Genomic DNA, 21,149 nt, shown 5'->3' with positions numbered 1-21,149 from the left:
TGAAGAAAATCCAAAGAACCCTTAGGCACCACCAGAAATAGGCAGAAACTTATAAAAAGGCCAGAGCATTGTTTTTCTTCCTCCCCTTTTCAACCACCTGTGTCCTGATCTGGTCAGAGACTGCAAATACAGTGAGCATCTCAAACCAAAAGTACCAAAAATCTGGTTAAATAACTGACTGTTTTTTGGTTAAAAAAAATGATACAGAAATGTGCATTTGGCTAGTCCACTGTCAAAAAGAAGATATTTTAATCTTCAAATCCACATGCTATATGTTTTACTTTTTTTTACTTTGTCATTTCATCCCTCTTACTGAAATACTGGGAATGAAAGAAATCATGTATCAAACTCTCTTTGTGCTAGACATACGTATACTCACAGGTATTATTGGAGAGTTATTAAATGTCACTATTCATTGAGACACGACATTTAATGTCTTTCTTACAAAAGAAAAAAAAAATCTGACTAAAGTTTGTATCTTTGCATGGAAATATTTTAGAGCCTTACTGTGATACCAATGGCTTCTTCATCCACGCTTACCAAAAATGTACTGTCTCCCCTCTCCATATGTGCTTGGTCCTAAGCACGCTCAGTTTGTATCACACAGAAGATAACAGCAAACAAAGCTACCCAAGGCTGAACCCCAAAGAAATAGATATTTGACTTGGTAGACTCTAAGCTAGTAAACTCAAAGCCTTGAAGGATCAATGCTTTCAATTATGACTTCTAACGATATCTAAACTGTTATTAATGTTTTTTTGCAGTGACTCAAATTATTCTGTTAAGAGTGGGATCATGAGACATGCTACCATGTTTTTTTGTTTCCATACTTATTCTAAAAGAAAACTACGAAAGTTTAAACATGATCTGTATTTTTTTTTTAATAGCAGGTGCTTTTAATTAAGTAAATTTGGACAATGCTATGAGACTAAAATTCAGGACATTTAACAACTTACCACTTGGCTCTTCTCCCCATCATCTGTGTAGAGATGTACATAGTTCCATAAAGCAGCTACTTTTCAAAGTTACTGAATCACAACTGAAGTCACAAGGAATTGTGTGTGCTCAGCATTTCTTTACATCAAATCAGATATACGTATATTTATATATTTACATTGAAAAGCACTGGTCTGAAGCTCAGCATGGCACTGCTGCATGTATCTTGTTCATCAACTAACCACAATATCCTCTTTGCTACCCATCTTCTTGTGCTTTTAAGGCACCCAGACATTAGCCCAAATCAGAGATCGATTGTCTCCATTTAGCTACATATCTTTTCAAGCATCAAAATGACTGAGTTTAAAAAAAAAAAAAAAAAAAGACTACTAGTAACAGGAGGCTGTTGTTAACCAGCAAGCTCAGGTGGGTCCGTGTGTATAGAGATCAGAAGAAGATGCTGCTGCTGCATGCTGTTTGCTTCTCCAATGTGAATTTATAAAGGGACGTGGAAAGTGCAATATCAAGGAAATTATCAAGAATTAAAAGATTAAATTCCCAGGAACCAATGAAGTCAAAGAAAAATGGAATATGGATTCAGCCCTAAAAAGATAAAATTATTTAACAACTTATTAAAACAGTTCATCATCGTAATTAAAATCCAAGTGCCTACAAGGAAGTTGCACAAGAAAGGTAATTATTTATGAGGAGACTTTTAAAAGCCATTTATTGTGAATTTGGGAGAGAATCAGTCTGAAAGAGTTGGTAGTAAAAAGAAATTGTTTGTTTATTCATAAAACTTATTTTGGTCTAGCAAACCACTCAGAATCCCTAACATCTGCTCAATGGCAGCTGTAAGTAACATTAGGAACACTCAGCCAATTTATATCTTTCCTTTTTATTAAAAAATAAACAGGTCTTTTTAAATTATTCACAAGTAAATTAACATAAAAATCAGTGCTGTAGCAACTCACATTTTGTGGAAAGGCGTCTGCAAGCTTTGTATAATCACGATGATCTAAACCTTTCTACGTTTCACTGACTACTTTAGTCTTTATGTGATGTCCCACCTAATTTAGCAAATGAAAACGTAGAAAACCTACAAGCCGTATCAGTCACAGCTATGAATAATACAGAACGCATCACTGATGCCTCAAATGCTGTATTAGCTGCCTCCTTCCAACTTGAACAGATTCTAGTCTTACCTTCCCTTTGCCTTCCACCATTTAAAACCTTCCCTCGTGCAGTCTCAGCTCTTCTCTTACTTCTGTCTTTCATGAAACAGACCTTACAATAACCTCAACTGGCACAACTGTTTGCTGAATTATTGCCAAGTAGGGAAATGCAGCAGTGTTAGTAATTAATAATTCTTTGTAATGAAAATCTGTAGCATTTCTATACGTACATTGCTAAGTGCTCTGCATGTTCCTGTGTATTGTAAAAAAATAGTGTACAAAAGGCACAGGAACCCCGTCGTCCCTCAAGATTTCTCTGTACCCAACACACTTAAAAAAAAAAAAGCCTCTCTTGAACATTTCAGCAGAAAAATGCATTGCATCCTTCCTCTAGGTTTCTCTCATGCATTCAGTTCTTACTTCCTAATAGGAGCAACTCTCTGCAAATGAACTCATCGAGTAGTTCAAAAGCATGGAGTAGCTATGTTTATTTTACCAGGATTTTTTTGGTTTTACTTTTAAGCTGCAAACCAGCATTTCTGCAGTACACTCTGGAGACAGTTAGTTTACAGCTAAGTGAGCTGTAATTCTAACCCAGGCACTGGAAATCACTGGAAATGGCATAGCTACAACAGCACAGAGTCCATCCTGCTGAAGGTCCCCGAGGAGCCTGCCTTGAGGCTGCAACTGCGCTACAACTGTAACTGAGCAAACTGCTCTGAAGCTAAATCTGGTTACAGTCAGAGAAGCTGCAAACAGTACCTGATTACAACAGGAATATAACCAGTTAGCTATCAACAGCTTGTGCATGGTGTCTTGTTACCAGAACACCGCACGAAAATCCTGCCCCTCTCCTCTTGCTGGGGACTAGAGGTCATGAGAAATGTGGCACCCCCTTCCATCACACCCCACCAAGCTGCTTTCTCATCATGGGGCTTGCGTTCATTTCAAAGCTCCATTTATGTGTAAGGCTTTGCATTTTCTTTCAGCTATCTACATGTCCATTTTCCAGGACCAGTGGGAAGAAGGCTTTTGAAGATGCATGATTCATAATTTTGTTTTGCATAATTTAGGTCTAATGTGCTGCATGGAATATGGAACATTGCCATTTGTTTCCATTCTGGTCCTTTAGAGATGAATTAACAAATCTTGATAAATGACAAAATTTTACTTCTGCAATGTTTGGGATAAACTGATAAGTTGGACATTGGATTGGCAGTGTAGCTGCAAAGGTGACAGAAGGAAGACTTTTTGTTTATAAAAATGCCCTGGCACAGTCAAGGAGGAAGTTTTTCTACATTTCAGATTTACTGAGAACTCAACTTGAGAAATCAGCTGCAGTTGTACACTGCAGGGAAAGTCACTCTATAGCACAAATACTAGAGGGGGAGAAACATCAAAGGTGCAACAGACAATCAGATGTCAGATCCCTGTTGACTTGCCATGAAGACTATGGACTTTACTATCATCTTTGTCTTTGAAAATTTCCCTCAAAAGCAGGGCTTTTACAAGAAGCTCTGGAAAGCTGCTGCAGTTCAGTTACAAAATAGGCATGGTCAAAAACTAGAAACTGACTTATATGAGAGATGATAAAATTAAAAACCATAATTTCAAAAAAGGAATGCAAACTGAATAAACAAAACAGAAATGTTTCCCAGAGGTTGAAATTCCAAAGTATCGTGTAAAAGAAAGTACATGGTTTGCACTTTGGTAACATGAATCAAAGGAGGATAGAAAACCCAGGAGACAGACTCTAACCAAAGTACCTACGAAGGAAGTCCAGGTCCCTTCACAACTCACCAAAAATACTGCAAGCAAACACTGGGGCAAGCTGGGAAAAACCATGAAGTGCTCTTTCCAAACTCCAGTGAAATAAGCACATTCCTGAAGAATATTGTCATATTCCGATAGAAATATTTTCCTTCGAAAAAAAAAAGATCGAGGAACCCTACTAAGATAAACTTTTGAATTGCAGTTAAAAACTTATAAGGAAGGGAAAGTGTTAAATATAAGCTTAAATATTTGCAATTGAATAATCAATCCTGTTTAGCTCAGTAAAGAACATGCTTGTAGTGACAGGCAACGCAGCAGCTAGCTTGGGTATTCAGCCTGTTCCTCTGAACTTAATGAAGTAACACCTGGAAATACAGTGTCAGCACTATTAAAATGTGATTTGTAAAAGTTAGTTCATATCTTTATACTGATCTCAGTATTTTTAAGATCCACTTTATTGGTAAGGAAACTACCCATAATCTCCTTAGGACTAATTTGTTTGATATGATTAATTTCTCTCCCATTTTAATGTCTCAGTATGGAACTCACTTGTGTTTTGTGTCCACCTCTTGGTACACTGCTTTGTTTTTCACTGCATTCCTGTTCCTTATGAGTAAATAGGTTTGTTCAAATGAGCATCTAAAGAGTTTCAAAATGGCCTCTTGATGTTCAAGATCACATATTCCTGGTGTATTTTTCCATTCAACATCTTTCTGTTTAGAAGTCTAATTTCACATTCTGCTATGATAGGCATATGCTTCAAAATAATTTCAGATCAGATCAGCCTGATCACAAGGCCATGCCACCTTAAAAGCAACACAAAAATCCCAGGACCTGTAACTGTAAAAGCATGCTGAGTTTATTTCCACATCTATATTAAGTTGCTGTTAAGGGACTGAATATTCTAACTGGTGTTCCTACTTGCAATCTCTTAAAAGATACTTTAATATTTCATAAGACAATTTTGTATAATTGATAGATACGGTAAATTAAATATTTATTTCTATTTTTCACTTGTTTAGTAGAATTTAACACCTGCTCCTAACACAATAAAAAAACAACCTGAAATATCAGAGAAATAAATAGTACCCTGTACATCTATTGATTTTACATAATATTTCCATGTTTTAAAATTACATTCTCTCGAACCATTACCTTCAATACCGGAGCTTCACAGATGCAAAGTTTTTTGCTATGAAGCCGTGTTATTTTGATGGCATGTTTGACTAGAACTATTCACTGTGCAACGATTTCTGAGTCTGAAGCGATATGAAACTTCAAAAGTTTTAACTCAAATTCTAACAAATTATTTAACATAGAAACAAGGTTTCATTCATGGGGAAAATTAACGCAACAGGGGTGCTTTCTCACCTCTCTGCATCAGTTGTTGTAAATTGAAAGTATACCATTTAGATATTCCTTAATTAACATGCTCTGCAAAGATCTCGACTATCAGCAAAAGAAAAACACTATTCAGGCATTTAGGATAGTTTGTTAATAGAAGGCTGACCCCTCCCAGCAGTATGTCATACTGGCAGTACATGCCTACTCACTGTAACCTATTTCACACCAGTTTCAGAGGTTGAAGCACAAAGAATAGCCACTTTCTTATAAGTCAAGTAGCAGAAATCCTTGCAGACTAGGGTTCAAACCCTTAAAATACACCACAGGACAATGGAAGCCCACAGCACCTGTCCATGCTTTGAAGACCTGTGTTAAAGAACCAATAACTTGTTGTATGATCCTCACTGATCCCACTGTCTCTGTCTTCTCTGAGATCCAGTGACAAGTCCTGGGGAGATACCAGACTCCGTCTCCTCCACACTTTCTTGTAGGGGCATGTTGCTCATTCCACTGTGCTCAGTGAAGGGAGAGCACCAAAGCATAGTAAAACAGACATACAGGAGGCATAGCAACCCTCCTCCATTTAGAAGAATGTTTTGTGTGGAGTGCTGTGAAAACAGCTGAAGGGAGGTGACCTCCCCGCTGCTAGACAGTGCCAGTCAGTTGTGCAGTGCATGGTACCATCACCCTCAAGTACCATGGCAAGCTGTGCCAGCTCCTGCCTCCACTGTCACTCCCAGGACTTGCTCTGATAATCAGAAGCTCTCTCCAGAAAATTTCCAAAATTTCTCTTGCTCAAACTCCTCCATTTCAGTTGCGACTAAGGGTATTCCATTTTTATGCACAAACAAAGGAAAAATTCTGCCTTCTAATGAGAAGAATATGTTTCTGCTTCTATCTTAATTTACTAGACATCACGGAGGTCCTATGAAATGCTCAACGTCAACTTTATGCATGGAAAAAACAGAGAAGTTATCTGAGTTGTCAAAGGTGATGGCAAGCTAGGAATCATTCTGCTATTTCAAACAATCCTAGCCATCTTCTGGTTTCCTGACCCAACTGTGTTATTCTGTTGATAGGTGCTTGGAAATAGCACAGTTTCTCTTTGTAAGTGGGGAATGGGTGGCAGGAAAGTAAAGCAGTACTGTGGATAACACAAAATCAAACAAACAGGTATATTAAGAGCAGGATGTCAACTGTTGTTGCATCGGTATGTCTTCTTTGACTTGAATAGAGGCTTTATATTGCTATTTCTGAATACAGAACACCATTAATAGAAAAGGCCTTTCACAAAATTAGCAAACCGAGTCACCAGGCATCCTGGTATGGCAAATATGAACAACCCCACACAACCATCTCCCCTAGATATGGCTGTATATGCAAGCACATGGTTCAGTAAGCATATAAGTAAATGTATAACAAAATGTGGCATTGCATGCATATCTGGGTTTCTACCTTAAACCACAAACAAACGAGGCTTTACTGTATGCACTACAACTCTGTTGTCCCCTCAAAGATCCGATTTACTTCAACATTTCTGTTTCTCTTGTATATTACTTCTAACCTCTACTTACCCATACAGTATTCTGTTGCTCTTTTGACTTTACTGAGAAGATTTTCCATTAGAGCCCACCCAAGTGTTTCTTAACCATTCCTTCACATTCCTTCATTTCTGATTCCCTATACATACATAATGGAGTTCAAGACAGATTTTTAAGTCTCATTTTGCATTCCTTCCAGATCTGCTTTATTCAAGACCAATACTGTTTTTGTGTTACTACTCTTTGTGTGGACCCTCATCAGTAATCCAGACCTGAGGATATTGTGATTGCATTGTTAGAACTTTTCAACTCCAAGCTTATCTATCACGCCTACATTATTTCTAGTGATTAGCTGCACTATCACTGTTAAGCTTGTAGGCAATTACATCGTTTAAGGGAGCATCCTTGTACTGTCTTTCTGAACACGCAGCTATCTGCATTTTTATACTACCAGCTTTTTTCTTCTTCTCTTTTCTCCCCACTCTGTACCAGAATAAATCGAGTCACTTGTTCCTGTGCAGATCTCTTTTATATAGATTATATTTAAAGACTTTCCATGTTGCCAAGAACATCTTCTGATCTAACTGCTAATCCAAACTCTTTTTTATTCTATAACAACATTCAAACTTTTGAGGCAGACTGTGTTACTCTGCAGTGCTCTGTATCTTGTTTTTTCCACAGCATGTTTTATGCTTGTTCCTTGCACTGAACTTTCAGTGATGTTAACCAGAGCTGTGAACATGCAGAACGACTGCAGACTATACAGAATGTGAGACATCTGCTGCAGCAAACAGACGGTAAAGTTATCAACAACCTTAGTGTTAATTAATGTCCCAATGAGTCTCTTACAGCAGCCATACTGCGACCATTTCTACATTCCAAGGCAGTAACCGAGGCTGTACTCCTAAACATACCTGCAACACTGCATCTTCACAATGCAACGTGCTGAAGCAGTTCCAACTCTGCAAGTTCAAATTTATCTAAGTACAAATTTAGATTTAAACTTAGTTCAACTTTGAACAAGTTCAAATTTATCTAAAAATTCTGAAGGAAGGCTTTGGACAAACGAGGTACTGTTTGCATGTGTTCAGACAGAAGATGGCCAATGCAAACATCGTATTATGCACTCAGTAAATTGAAAGAAATTCAGAAACGTTCTTGTGCCCATGCTAGATCTAATCTGTACCACCAGAAGATCTCAGTCAAAGCATATTGGGAGTATTGTCTACCATTTGATAACACAGGTGGAAGAACTCTCTCCACACTGTGCTTTGTTCTCTGAAGACAAGCAGTCAATGCAAGAACACACTGCATTTCAACATCTACCTTTTCCTTCCAGTCAAGCCAGAACAGCAAGAAATCCATCTTGCACCTTGGACTCACTCAAGAGTCCTGCTTCATTCCTTCGAGAAATGAATCACCACCAGACTGTGACTGAGAAAGCCTTAGTCACCAGTCAGACAATCAGTCCTCTTCCCATATATTCAGAAGAGTAAGGACTTACTAGTTTGCCCCCGGCCCTACACCAGTAAATCTAAACATCATCAGTCACCCTGGAAAGCACTCAAAGCCAGTTCATGCCTGTAGAAAGGAACTGACAGTTTTAACCTGGTCTGCTTTTAGAACATGACAGCCACGCTTTACTCCTCATTTCTGACTGTCCCTTTACAGGGCAAAGTGGGTCTTTTACCAATACACAGCAATACAGTTGGTTGTGTTTTGGATGCATAAAATGAGACACAGACTGGAATCTTGTTTCCTATCTGCTGCCCAGCCTCCTGCCCTGCTTTGCCTTTCATTTGCTCTGGGCTCTAATAACTACCTTGTTAGTATCAAATTACAGCTGAAGCTGTGGACAAATAATTAAATCAAACTTGTTTTTAAGCATAATGCAGCTCAAATGCTACTGAATAGGACCCTCAACTTCTGATACGGGCATGGGATTTAAAGCCAGGAACTCACAACTGATCACAGCTTAACTTTTGACTTGTCTGTTATGATCTTTATCTCATACTTTACAGAGCTATTGTGAGATTTATTCTGCTAATGTCTGTGTGTACATGTACTTTGAAGATGCAAAGTGCTATCTAAGTGCTAAGTATTATTACTTATTCAGTAGTCTTGTTTCCTACATTAGTAGCATCTGCACGAAGCATGCCTAGATTTTCAATCAAATTTTGCTAGTTTGGTCTCCTCTCCTTTTTCATGAAACATTTGCTTGGTAGAACCTTTGCTTTGGACCATGACAGTCCACGTCCAGCAGCAGGAAGTGCATTCCTAACACTTAGAAGGCTGCTAGCATGTTTAAAGCCATACCATCTAACCTGGCTCCAAACAAATCTTTGCAAGATAGTGTTATAGCAACAGTTATTGGTACCTCAGAATTTGCGTTCACATTACTCATGCTAAAAATGTGTCTGCATCAATATTAACTGCAGTATAAGTATCTTATTTAGAGATGGGCTAAAAACTTTGTGTAGCTTGACATCATTCTGTGAAGTTCCACACCACATTTCTTGGACTCTCCCTTTAATCATTAAAGCGCTATAACTTTTCTTAATTCAGGACTAGCCTTTTGTGTGGTGGGATGTTCTGGTCTTCAGGATTTTTGAGGAAACCTCTTCAAGCAGTACTCCCGTGTCTTGAGTTTTCTTAGGGGGAACCCTTGTGCCACTTATTCTCTGCTTTTAGAGACAAAGATTGAGTATGACAGCCCTCAGCCAGTCTCTCCCTGGATCTAAGCAAAGCCAGCTTATTTGTGAAAATGATTTATGGAAATGAGCGTGTACTAACTGGAACCACTGCAATAAGGTAGGTTGAAGCTCGGCAGGACTGATAGCGGGTTCTCCTAAGAACTGCAAAGCACATTGTTTCTTCACCGTTTAGCTCTATTATTTCTGCTCACTTTGGAATTAACAGTATCACAGGATCTACCAATTTCTGTGGGCAGATTCCATGTTTTAATTTTCTTCTTCTAAAGAAGGTTGCTTCAACCATCTCTCGATACTTTTTACAGGCTTCTTTGTGCTAGAGACTCTAGACATTAGTTTGCTTTAGCAATAATTCATTCCCTTTCTAAATTCAATTTTTATAAGACTCAGTATCTCCACTTATTTGAGTAACTGCTTAATGACCTACAAAAAATTATTTGAAACCCATATGTTTAGTAGAGCTGCAGAAGAGTATACATCACTCCTTCCTGATCTTTACATAGGTACTTGTTTAGTTATTTATAATGAAAACAAATATCTTTCATATGTCACTGTTGTATTTCCATCAGCTTCCCAAAGAATGAGGTAAAGTGAGATGTACTGTGGAGACCAGCTTTGACAGCTAAAAATGACAGAGGAAGTTTTCACTTTTAATGCAAAGTATATTTATTTCGTTACTTCCGCCACCTCTCCTCCATTTGTGTACCTTAATGAATAAAAATTCTTATATAAAACAATTAAGTTTTTATAATTAGGTAATTTGGTTAAAACATCATTTTCCAAAATACAAACCTTATATATAAACTGAAATATGCAATTCAGTCATCCACATCTTTACTGAACCTTTCCCTTCCCACTTCAAACTTATCATCTTCCCCCTCCTTGTCTGACTTCTTTGGCGGTCTTTTTTTTTTTTCCGACACAAACATAAAGGCCTCTCTGCAATAATAAAACTGTGTACAAGACCTGTTTTTTATTTCCTTTTTTTTCTCTCTCTCTTTTTTTTTTTTTTTTTTTTAAGGCACCAAGGTGAAGAAACATAGTATACACGTAGATCCCACTGGTACTGGGGAACCAGGCACTCCCATTTGTGTTCCTCTGAACTGTTTCTTCAAAGAGGCTCCAAAGATGCAGATTTGAGTGTTTTCTGTAGAAATGAACCTGACTCACACAAGTGTACACAAGACATTGAAAACTACTGATTAGTTTGCTCTGCTCAGTGTCTGAAAACTTTCTGGTAGAATCGAAGATGCAGTGAGTTACCCTTGGGAAGCTCAAGCACTCAGACTCACCATCAACACCTCAAGAAGCTCAAATAGTGGCAGTGCACATTACACAAAATGACCAAAAAAATCCCCGATTCATTGCTAAGAACTGATCTCAGTCAGCGTTCTGAAAAAAATGTACTACTTTGGTAGTCACACAGAGCCACGGATGTGCAGTCCTTACCTTCTCCACTATCTCCTCCTTAGCACTGCAAGAATTATTCTTGCCAGCTGACTCACTGTCCTTAGAGGGCTGTCAGCCTCTTCCAGCAGCACTCAGAAATAGATACTTAAATATTCCAGAAGAATTTTTAGCACGTCTGTCAAGTTGGTAAAGGGTTGGTTAGAAGAATTTAAGAGAACTGGGTGCCTGTTTCCATTCTGATGTCCTTCTCCCTACGTACTGCTCTAGAGAAGGAAGAAAAAGTAGACATGGTACTTCAGAGATATGATTTCAGACACGGGAGGAGCCTAATAGAGGCAAATGATTATATTTACTTCAAATAGATGCGGGTTATTACTGTATTCGCTGTGAAGCCACACTTTTTCCCCAAAAAGTTCTGGCAGGTGCAAGGATTAGCAACTTATACACAGGCATGTTGTACAAAGCATGTTTTCTACAGCTGACCCCTGCCACCAGTGCATGGCTGGGATCTGTATGTCTTGCTGGGCTCAGGAGCTCACCGGGGTGCAGTGAATGATTTCCACCAAGTCCTGCAAGGACTGGGCTTCAGAGTACAGCTACAGACGTGGCCTATGCTATCACTTTTAAGCACAGACGTGTGCAGGCACACTGCCCCAGCCTGAGCGTGGCCCTTACTGTTATCTTAAAATCATAGCATTATCTTAAAAACCCCAGTGGAGGGGCACACCTTTTACCTTTTGCCATACTTTTTCAAGTCAGTTATAGAATCATCTGTGCAGCTGGCTTCTCCAGTGGCTGAAGCCCCACTTGCTACCTGAATCAGACTAAATATAACATGCTGTTCTTCCCAGCACACACCCATCATTCCTTAAATCAGCATAAGGAAGCCTGTACACAAATTTTGAAAAGTTACTCAGGAGAGGAGACATCTGCATTGCATTCCCTGCTCAGTTAATTGCTTTGTGCAAAGCAGAGCAACTTTATCAGGAGGGACTGAAAACCTTAATGGCAAATACACTGTAAAATTCACCTTTGTGTGTGAGAACAACCACGGAGTGCCCAGGTGCCAGACATCCCAGGGAAGCTTTTTAACCATGGAGCTAGTGCTAAATCAGCACTGTGACACCTTCCTGTCCCCAACCTTCTGAGTCTCACAAATGAGACAGATGGGAAAAAAAATATGTATTTTAATAAATGTTACAACACAGATCAGTGCTTCAGGACCTAGGTGAGAGTGTGCATGCCCAGCAACAGTAATGTAAATATCAGCACAGATAGGATTTTGTGCTCCCTACACGATAGACTTGCATTATGTGCTGCACAGTGAAAACAGTTTAAGGATTACAAGCCATGTCCTCAGCTGCACGGATACAACTGTATACAAGGCAGGTCAGTAAACCAAATTGTTGAGGGGGTGGCAATTAGAAAAACAAACAAAAACAATCAAAGCTAGTTACCCCTTTCTGACGTAATTTGTATCAGCATTTCTTTGATAACTCAGTTTACTGTGCAGCACAATGAGCACTTCTAACACCATAGCTGAAGGAGCAGCAAATTTGCAGGCAAGTACAGGAACAAGTGGCCAGAGGTAGCAAGAACTTCTGAAGTAAGTTTTGCATTTGAATCCAATATGCTACATAACTAATTTCTCCACATAAAATTAATCACTAGATTCAGGGTTATCAGAGGTGTTCTTTTTTACATTCATATGAAAGTTCCCTGGACCTGACATATCCACTAGATCAGCTGCATTTTTCCTTTCTTTCTTTCTTTTAGATCATAACAGCAGCTATAAAAATATATGGACACTAAAGCTAGAAACTAAACCTACCATGCCAAATTACTTTCTCCCCAAAATATTACACATATGCATATCAAACAAACTTCATCTGGAATTTGAGTTTCTCAGCAGTTCTGACAAGTCAGAATCTGAAAATCTGGCCTTCAATACATATGTGTAGAACAAAAATACATTCTTATTTTTACACTTACAAAGAAAAAGCAAGAGACTGAAATAAGAAAATTACTGCAAATGCTATACAGATAAGTATCTTATAAAATGAGTAACTATGCAAGGAAAAATCATTAACAACAGGGCCATCTGCTGTATTTCGAGAAAATTACACCAGCAAAAAATCTGAAAACATTCTAATGCTTTACAAACTGAATTCATCAGTACCGTACGTTACAAAAAGTGATGATAATTATTAGTATATCAGTTTAAATGACAGGAAATATTTTTCTTATACCTCTTCTAATTATAAGCAGTATTTGCTAGCATAATACTGATACTCTGTACCTAAGGATACTAATTGACATAGCAGTAAAAAATGCCTCCCATTCCATTTGAAGTAGATAAGCATAGTGTTGTGGAAGGAGACAGTGAGGTCAGCAGCAAGTTGAATATTTATTTAAATACTGGAAAAACACTCAGATGACTTTTCTTGTTCTAAAATAAGAATAAATCCTAGGTCTGAAGAGCTTACACTAGGAAAAAAAATCAATGCAAAAAAAGAGGGAAAATTTAGTTAGAAGACAGACTAACCCAGTGGTTCTTAGCACTTCTTTACATTTCTCTCTGTCAATATTCATGAGGTACCCTATTTCAAATGTGGTGGAAGAAGCAGGCCTTTAGAATGGCATCCAAAGAACATTTTGCATCTTGGATCTTTGCATCTTTACAGTGAAAAAACTGTATTAGACTACAGCCCTGAAATCTTGTTTAAACTAAGTAAAATTGTACCAGCACTGGTCCAAAGTTGCAGAGGAATATACTGCTATAAACCTAGGCTCAGGTGGGTGCTTTGTTCCATTCAGAGTCTGCAATGGCTACAGCTATGCAAAAAGTAAGACCTACAACCTATATACAGCCCCTAGAAACTCCATCCTGCTCACGGGAATGTGTTTCTTAGCTGAAAGGTTCAGCATAAAATACAGGCATGCTCCTAAACATCAAGAGATGTAATTTAGTTTTCAAAGGCAGGGAAGGCTGAACACCAATTAATAGTGAGTGCCCCGATCTTGAGTGGTCCGGTTATAACCTAGCACATTCCCACACCTGCTGTAGCACGTGGTGTTCTTCCCCTTGCTGCATTTCCAGCATAGTTGGGTACCCAAATCACACTCTCACAGAGGTAGTTAGAAGTGATCACAAACAAGAAGGGGAGTTTTCAGTGGAATCTTCACAGAGAAATTCCCAATGCATTTAAAATAGGTTCACAAGCCACCTGCCTACCACCCTACATCTGTATGCTCACCAACACTACCTGGAAAATCTACCTCAAATGTATGTGCCCTTATTAAACATCCCACGGATCAGACATTTGACAACATTATTTTTCCTACAAATCTTGTCGTTTAGCAGTTTTAAGTGTTATTTAACATTTCATGCCGTTTTTGTAGGTTATACAAAACAAGTGACACTTCATTACTACACCTGCAACTTCAGTAATTGCTGCATAATAGTTTTTGCCGACTATAGGCAAAACTAAACTTTCACGACTAGAATTTTTTAGGCTTCATGAATAATATAGCAAAGACATTCTTAGCTTAAAAAGAAGAACACACATATATTTACCTGCCATCATAGCTATCATGCTGGCTTTGTAGACATTAGCAAGGGACCCCAGTTCACCCGTCGCTAGGATTGTTTTCATGTGAGCTTCTCCACAGGCCTCACGGCACTGGCGGATCTCCTCATAGAGACCTGTGGATAAAAGCATTTGAAAATGATCAAAGTTGGCTGAGAGACATTTTCAAGTATGGCTGTAATTTCCACTTCTGGATTAATTTCCAATCTTATAATTAGTCATAGCACTCAAGAACTTAAGTTTTGTAAGTTCAATAAATTACATGACTGGAGGTAATTAACAATGCCACACAGTTTCAGACTTAACTTAATAGCTATTAATGTCGTTTCTCTCAAAACTAAGAATGTGCACAGTATGCCAAACACTCATGAATACATCAGGAGAGAAAAAAAAATGCTATGATATTCAAGATTGATTTTAAAACAGCTTTTTCAGCAATAAATTCAGTACTAAACTGAATCAGTACTCAGAGACGGTTACGCTTTCCTGTGCACATCATGACACCATGCTCCCTGCCCCCTTCAGCCATCCATACCAAAGGGCTCAGCCTACAAGACAACAAAGGTGTGACCGAGTTGTCTAATTACGGACCTCAGTGCCACTCGAGATGCCCTGACCTATCCCCCTCTGGCTTCCAGCTGCTGCTCCTGGAGGCACCACATCTGCATTAGGTCCTGTTGTACCTCCCGGAACCATGGGGCAGTCTCAGGGTCGGTCAGGGACTTCGATGCCTGTGTTTAGGTACCCGAATCCCACAGAAGCTTCTTGAAAATATGAGTTTCCTGAAAATATGCAGCCTAATCAACACAGGCTGCTAACACGCCTGGTGAGGAGAGCCTGAGGCCTGAGATAGCACCTTCATGGATCAGCGACTGCACAGCTCGGTGTTCACGAACCATCTCAGGTCACTGCACTGCCCGGGGGTGACCGAGGACATGGGTTTACTGCATTTTTTCAAAAAAGTTTAGAACTTGCATACCTGGTCAGGAAATGCAACGTGGGGAGCACAGGAAAACCCTCCCACCCTTTTTAGCAAAAATCAACTGTTCTCCCCACAAAACTGTAAGCACAGGAAGATTAAAGGAGCTAGAAGTAATTGAAATGTGAGTGCTAGAAGCTGACCACTTGGGGATGATTAGTGTTAGTGGTGGGCAAATGCAGCTCTTACAGTGTACAGTCAACATTTCCAGAATCTGAATTAGAAAAAAAAGAAGAAAAAAAAAAGATATAAAACAAGCAAACAGGATCCTTTGTAAGAGAGTGCTTTATACAAGCTATACTTAATCTTCAAACACACAAAAAAATAAATTAAAAAGTTAATTTATAGGAGGTAAAAACATGGCTTTTAACAAATCCGTCTTGCTAAAAAATGTCCGTGACCAATTTTTTTCAGCAATGCCGGCTTTCTTTTCCCCTCAATCCTCAAGCAGGACCTGGAGCCATACAGGAAGATTCACCATCCTGCTGCATGGCTGGACCTCCCCTCCACCCGCTATGCTGCCGAATGCTATTGATGCTGCTGGCACACCAGGCAGCTGGGGCTGGGATCACTGCGGTGGTCCACCGAGACACGCTACACACATTAGTAGACAACTGGCTAATGCACTTAGCAAGTCCCTTTATAGACACCAGGTTTCACCTTGTTTCTCAGTGTGTACCAAAGGTGTGAATTAATCAGTACTAGCATGCAGTCTAACATGTTTTATTGATCAATTGATGATACTCCAGAAACCTTCTACATCAAATCAAGTCTCAAAAAGGAAATACAAAGAACCTGTGCTATTTTCTTGTGCATTTGATAACACTGCTCATGTTAGATCCAAATGCAGTCTCTTTTTGTGGAATGACTCTTTCCCAAAGCCTTCGGAAAGCCAGAAAAAGCGGCTTTCATGTTCTAGTTATGGTAACAACAAGAAAAGATTCAAGTTTTCTCTACCTTTAAGATACACTGCCAAAAAAATGTCAAAACAAAATCAACAAAATGTACATTTAGGTTGGATTCCATGAAAAGGAATTATATCCCCCTAACTGTTTTTCACTGAAGTTAGTACTGCAGCTGCTAAACTCTCCCTATTGTTGGAAAGTACTTTTATATGCAATTAGTGCCAAGATCATTTGAAGAGTCTAACTGTCTGACAGCATGCATCAACCCACAGACGGTAACAACTCAGGATCTTCAATCATCTGTGTCTATCAGGTTAGACGAGGTGGTAGAACAGTAGGTATGTTTTAATGGGGCCGGTGTGTAGGTAATAAATACTGTTCTCTATTCACAGACCAATTATTGCAAACAATATCTGGCACCTATAGGACATCCTCAGCCTTACTGTAAAAGCAGAAATAGAAATGCAACTACCTCTGGGACACAGAAAATTAAGCAGACTGCGAATCCTAGTCCCAGGTCAAAGAGTGACTGCTTTGATACTGAACAAGTGCAAAAACTCCTACTCTCTTCAAAAATAAAAAGTTTCAGTACTCAGTCAGATTTAAAGCAAAACACTGATAACTTGATCATCCTGAAATTTCCCGTCAAACATCTGAAGTGTGGTTGGAGTTAATCACACTTGAATATGCACTCACTGTTTCAAGAAGTCCTGGGCTGCCTGCAGGACAGTCGAGGCTGCCAAAAACAAACCATGTAACTACTCGGTTCCTTCTAGCTCAGTGCAGGAGAAGCACTGGACACTGGTTCTTGGACCTGTGCAGAACACCAGTAGTAGCTGGCACAGCAGATGGAGCTGCTCTGTAGTGTCAGTAGTGTCTGCTGTAGTGTCAGAAAGCTTTTAGGATAAATCCTTATCACAGAAAACCACGCAGGCATATATATTCAACTGTGAGCTAAGACCACCATCAAAGGGTTGCAAGCGATTCTTCCTCTGTCTGTTAAAAAGAGTGGAAAATAATCAAGAGCTCTCAAACCAAATGGTCAATACTGTGTAGTATCTTGAATATGGCATTAACACTATCCATATTAAATGAAGTCTAAGTCTTAACCAGGAAAACAAAACCAAAAAAAAACCACAAAACCAAACACACACACACACAGAGAAAGCAAACCAAAACAAAAACAAAATAAAACCACACACAAAGGAAGCCAACTTACATGTATAATATATATTTAGGGTCAGATGATCGCTGATGCAGCGTGAAATATCTCCGCTGATTTAGCAGTTAAAAATACATGACAAGAATATTTCTACTTTGCACCCATTTATTTAACGTATCTTACTGTTTTTATTAACTTTAAATCTGCTTTTATTTTATGAATTCATAGAATTTAGATTAAAAAACAAAACAAAACAGATTTGATAGGAAAGAAAAAATAATTTCATAGCTCTGGTTTTAATTCTTCTGTTGGAGAAGACAACAGCAGAATTAAAATCAATTTTTTTTTTTTTTGGTAAGTTTTCCTGTATTTCCAACTATTAAGTAAAAGCATTCTATTGATATTTAGCAGCTATTAAGTACACCAGAGAAAATATGCGTCTCACTTCATTTCTTTCAAGCAAGCACCTTTACCAATTAATGTTAGCTATAATCTGCCCCAAATTATCTATGTGGTCTTCCCTCTTTGGTCTAATACATTTGTTCTAAAGTCACACAATAAAGGGAATAATCCGTATCTTCTACACAGAACATGAAAATGTTAAAGGAAGAAAAAAAAACAGCTTCAATTTTTATGAAACAGCTCTTCTCCAAAACTGGTAATAAAGGCACTTTTTTTTTCTTTTTAATTCATTTTATTTGTTGTTTTCAACTAGTCAGTCACATTGACTGATGTTAAGGGTAGAAACTGAGATAAGAAGGGAAGATGTTTCAATTTCTGTTAGACCAAAGATCAAGGTAATCATGTTAGGAAACTGGAAAATGAGCTGGAATCCCTTCTGTCTTGCACATTAATGGCAGGTTTGTTAACAAAATGACAAGCGCAAGGCTATCAGCACAACACGACTCTATCAGTTCTGCTCTCAGCCACATATGTGCAACTCCAGGCTCCAGTGATTCACATGAAACTGAAAACAGGATTTGGCTTCAAGAGTCTGAGCTGCTGCTGACAATGTAAGAAAGAAATTGTGCAAATAGACTTTGAGGTCCCAAATCAGCTTACAAATCTAGAAAATAGTAAATCCAACTATAGTATTTCAGAACAACATGTGCAATCCTTTTCAAGCCTCTGGATCAGGCAGTGTATTTTTTCTGTGTAGTTTATAGAGTATACAGCACAGAAGGTGCCCCAGTTCCTGAACAAAACCTCTGAACTCATGATTGAATAGTTATTAGCAAGGATTGAAAGGCAACCTTCAGAAAGGGGTTATATCTATCTATTTCATGGATGCAGCCATGCTAAAACTTCTTCGTGTATACTTCCTTTGTTCCTTTTTTTGTATGAAACTTTGATTGACACAGAGCAAATATAAACCGTTATCAATGGTTAGCAAGAATTTGGAAGCCACTGACACCACTGACACTTGTGGTATGTCCAGTTGTTTGCTAAAAACCGTGGAACTAGAAGTAACACTGGGGCAACTCCGACAGTTTTGAAAGTACAGCAACTCCAACATATGTACACATATGTTGGAGTTGAAATTACTGAAAGAAACATACCAGTTTCTTTCAGTAATTTGTTGGTCAACTTCATCACACTTTACATACAGCCTACACATCCTGTGGTTAAAGACACTATCTAAATTCTGATTTTTTAATCTTAATTCATACTTTGTCAAGTAATACAAGACAATGGTTGAGAAAACTATTGTAAAATATTATTGCTCTAAAAGCTAATAGCTTGTAAAAGGTATGTACATATAAGCTCATAAACTTAAATCTCATTTATGGTTATTTTCCAACCTAAACTAGCTGCCCAATAAAGCTGTTGTCATGTTCAGCACCATTAAAAACCTCTTAACAACTACCTCATAAAGAACAGACCTAAAAAATATGTCCTGAATTTCATAAAGAGCCCCAATAATAAGAAGAACTGCTTTAAAAAAGTTGATATAATTGAATGTACACTATAATATTTAATAGCCACACAAGCTTTTGAAACAAATCACAAAGCAACACTATTCTATCATGGCTACCCCAATTATGGCACAGATTAGAACAGCACGTAGAAATATACGAACAGTAAGATAAAGCACTCTACCAGTTGAATATTCTTGTCAATAGTACCTGATGTTCCAAAGAATGACAACATGAGAAAATAACCATAACAGTATACTAACTAGTGTTTTAAGTATAAGCAAACAATTTGCCATAACTGCAAGGCAGCTAGAGTTTACAAAGTACCTTGAATCCAGTCATAGCTACAGCACTAGACATTCTTTTTCAATTTTACACATTAAACGGATCCAGCCTAGAGCCTGCATTTGCAATTGACTGTATGCACTAACTTTATGACCTCTGCTCTGTGTTACTTGCACTTAACAGCAGTTAGTACCTCAAAGTCTGAAGCATGGTGACCACAGTTTCGTCAGAAATTTCTGTAAAACAAGTGCTGGCAGACTTTATCAGACACAAGTTCAAGTTGATGTTCAAGTCCAGTTTTCTGGTCTTTTTTCAGTCTTGCTCAAAGATCATTGACTGTGGTCATTTTGTACCTCCTCTGTAAGTGTCCCCACTGGAGGGCATCTCCTGGAGCAGAAACATGCTTGGAACTGCGAGTATGGACCACTACAAGATATAGGCACACCACAGGAAGATGTACGTACAACCTTCCTGCTAGCTGACACAGAATTTGAACCATTGTTATGTCTTGCTTAAAACTGCTCAGTCAGCTAGTCTCCACCTTCCAGAAGTTTCTGAGGCTGTACCTGAACTTAAAATAAATGCTCTAAAAGAAACAAATGACTGAAAACGCCTGTCCTCAAGAAGCCAAACATTTGTAAAGCTACATGTATTTATGGGCAAAGGGATAGAGATGATAGATATGAAAGAGGTCAACATGTTAGAGTGAGTGGAAACCAGGATATCAGTCTTAAAGACACAGATGCAGTAACTTGCTTTTTTGTTCAATTCTAACTGCTAACTGAAAGAAGACCAAAATCAGAAAATATCTGTTACCATGATGACTGCATTTCCTTAACCAAACCCATGTACCACGTGTCCTTTATGGAGTCTTCCAATCACACAGGCTATTACAGTACTGCATTATACAACTAAACGGAAAATTCATTCCAAGACAATGATGTGTTTACCTTCACACTGAGATTAGTTGTAGAAGCATTGTCAGCACTTAAGGCAAACCATTCACAGTACATTAAGGATGCAATTAGAGAAAAAAACATCTTCTGCATTATTGTTCTAACTAATTAGTTGTAGTCTACAGAACAGGAACATCAAAATAATATGAACAGTCAATATGTACCCTCAACTTTCAGAGAAAACCACTAAAATACATATTTTTGGTCAAATATTGAAATATGTATATTTAACAAGATATTTAGTCTCAGCCCTTTGGGGAGGGGAGGGTAACAAAACAGTTCAAAGACTGTAGCATTCACTTTTTTTCCATTTCACTTGCTTTTTTTTTTTTGATTCCTACATGCAAAATCCTCAAAGGCATAGCAGAAATGGACCTGAATTTTCAAAACATGAGGTCATTCTGAATGCCCAACCTGACAAAACTTGTAACAACATTATTTTCAAAAATTCTGACCATTTGTCATT

General features: G+C 38.3%; 1 protein-coding gene across 1 annotated transcript in view; it reads right to left on the bottom strand.

The window, feature by feature from the left end:
* DERA (deoxyribose-phosphate aldolase) overlaps nucleotides 1-21,149 on the bottom strand; it is a 64,990-nt gene that overhangs the window by 27,525 nt on the left and 16,316 nt on the right. The window contains exon 6 of the mRNA XM_027461793.3: nucleotides 14,468-14,596. Within this exon, the coding sequence (XP_027317594.1) occupies nucleotides 14,468-14,596 (129 nt within the window). The remainder of the gene's footprint in view (nucleotides 1-14,467; nucleotides 14,597-21,149) is intronic.

Source organism: Anas platyrhynchos, chromosome 1, assembly GCF_047663525.1.
Source record: "Anas platyrhynchos isolate ZD024472 breed Pekin duck chromosome 1, IASCAAS_PekinDuck_T2T, whole genome shotgun sequence".
In the NCBI taxonomy this organism is placed as follows: domain Eukaryota; kingdom Metazoa; phylum Chordata; class Aves; order Anseriformes; family Anatidae; genus Anas; species Anas platyrhynchos.
The sequence above is the reverse complement of the archived record's forward strand: the minus strand, read 5'-3'. Positions and strand labels throughout refer to the sequence as shown.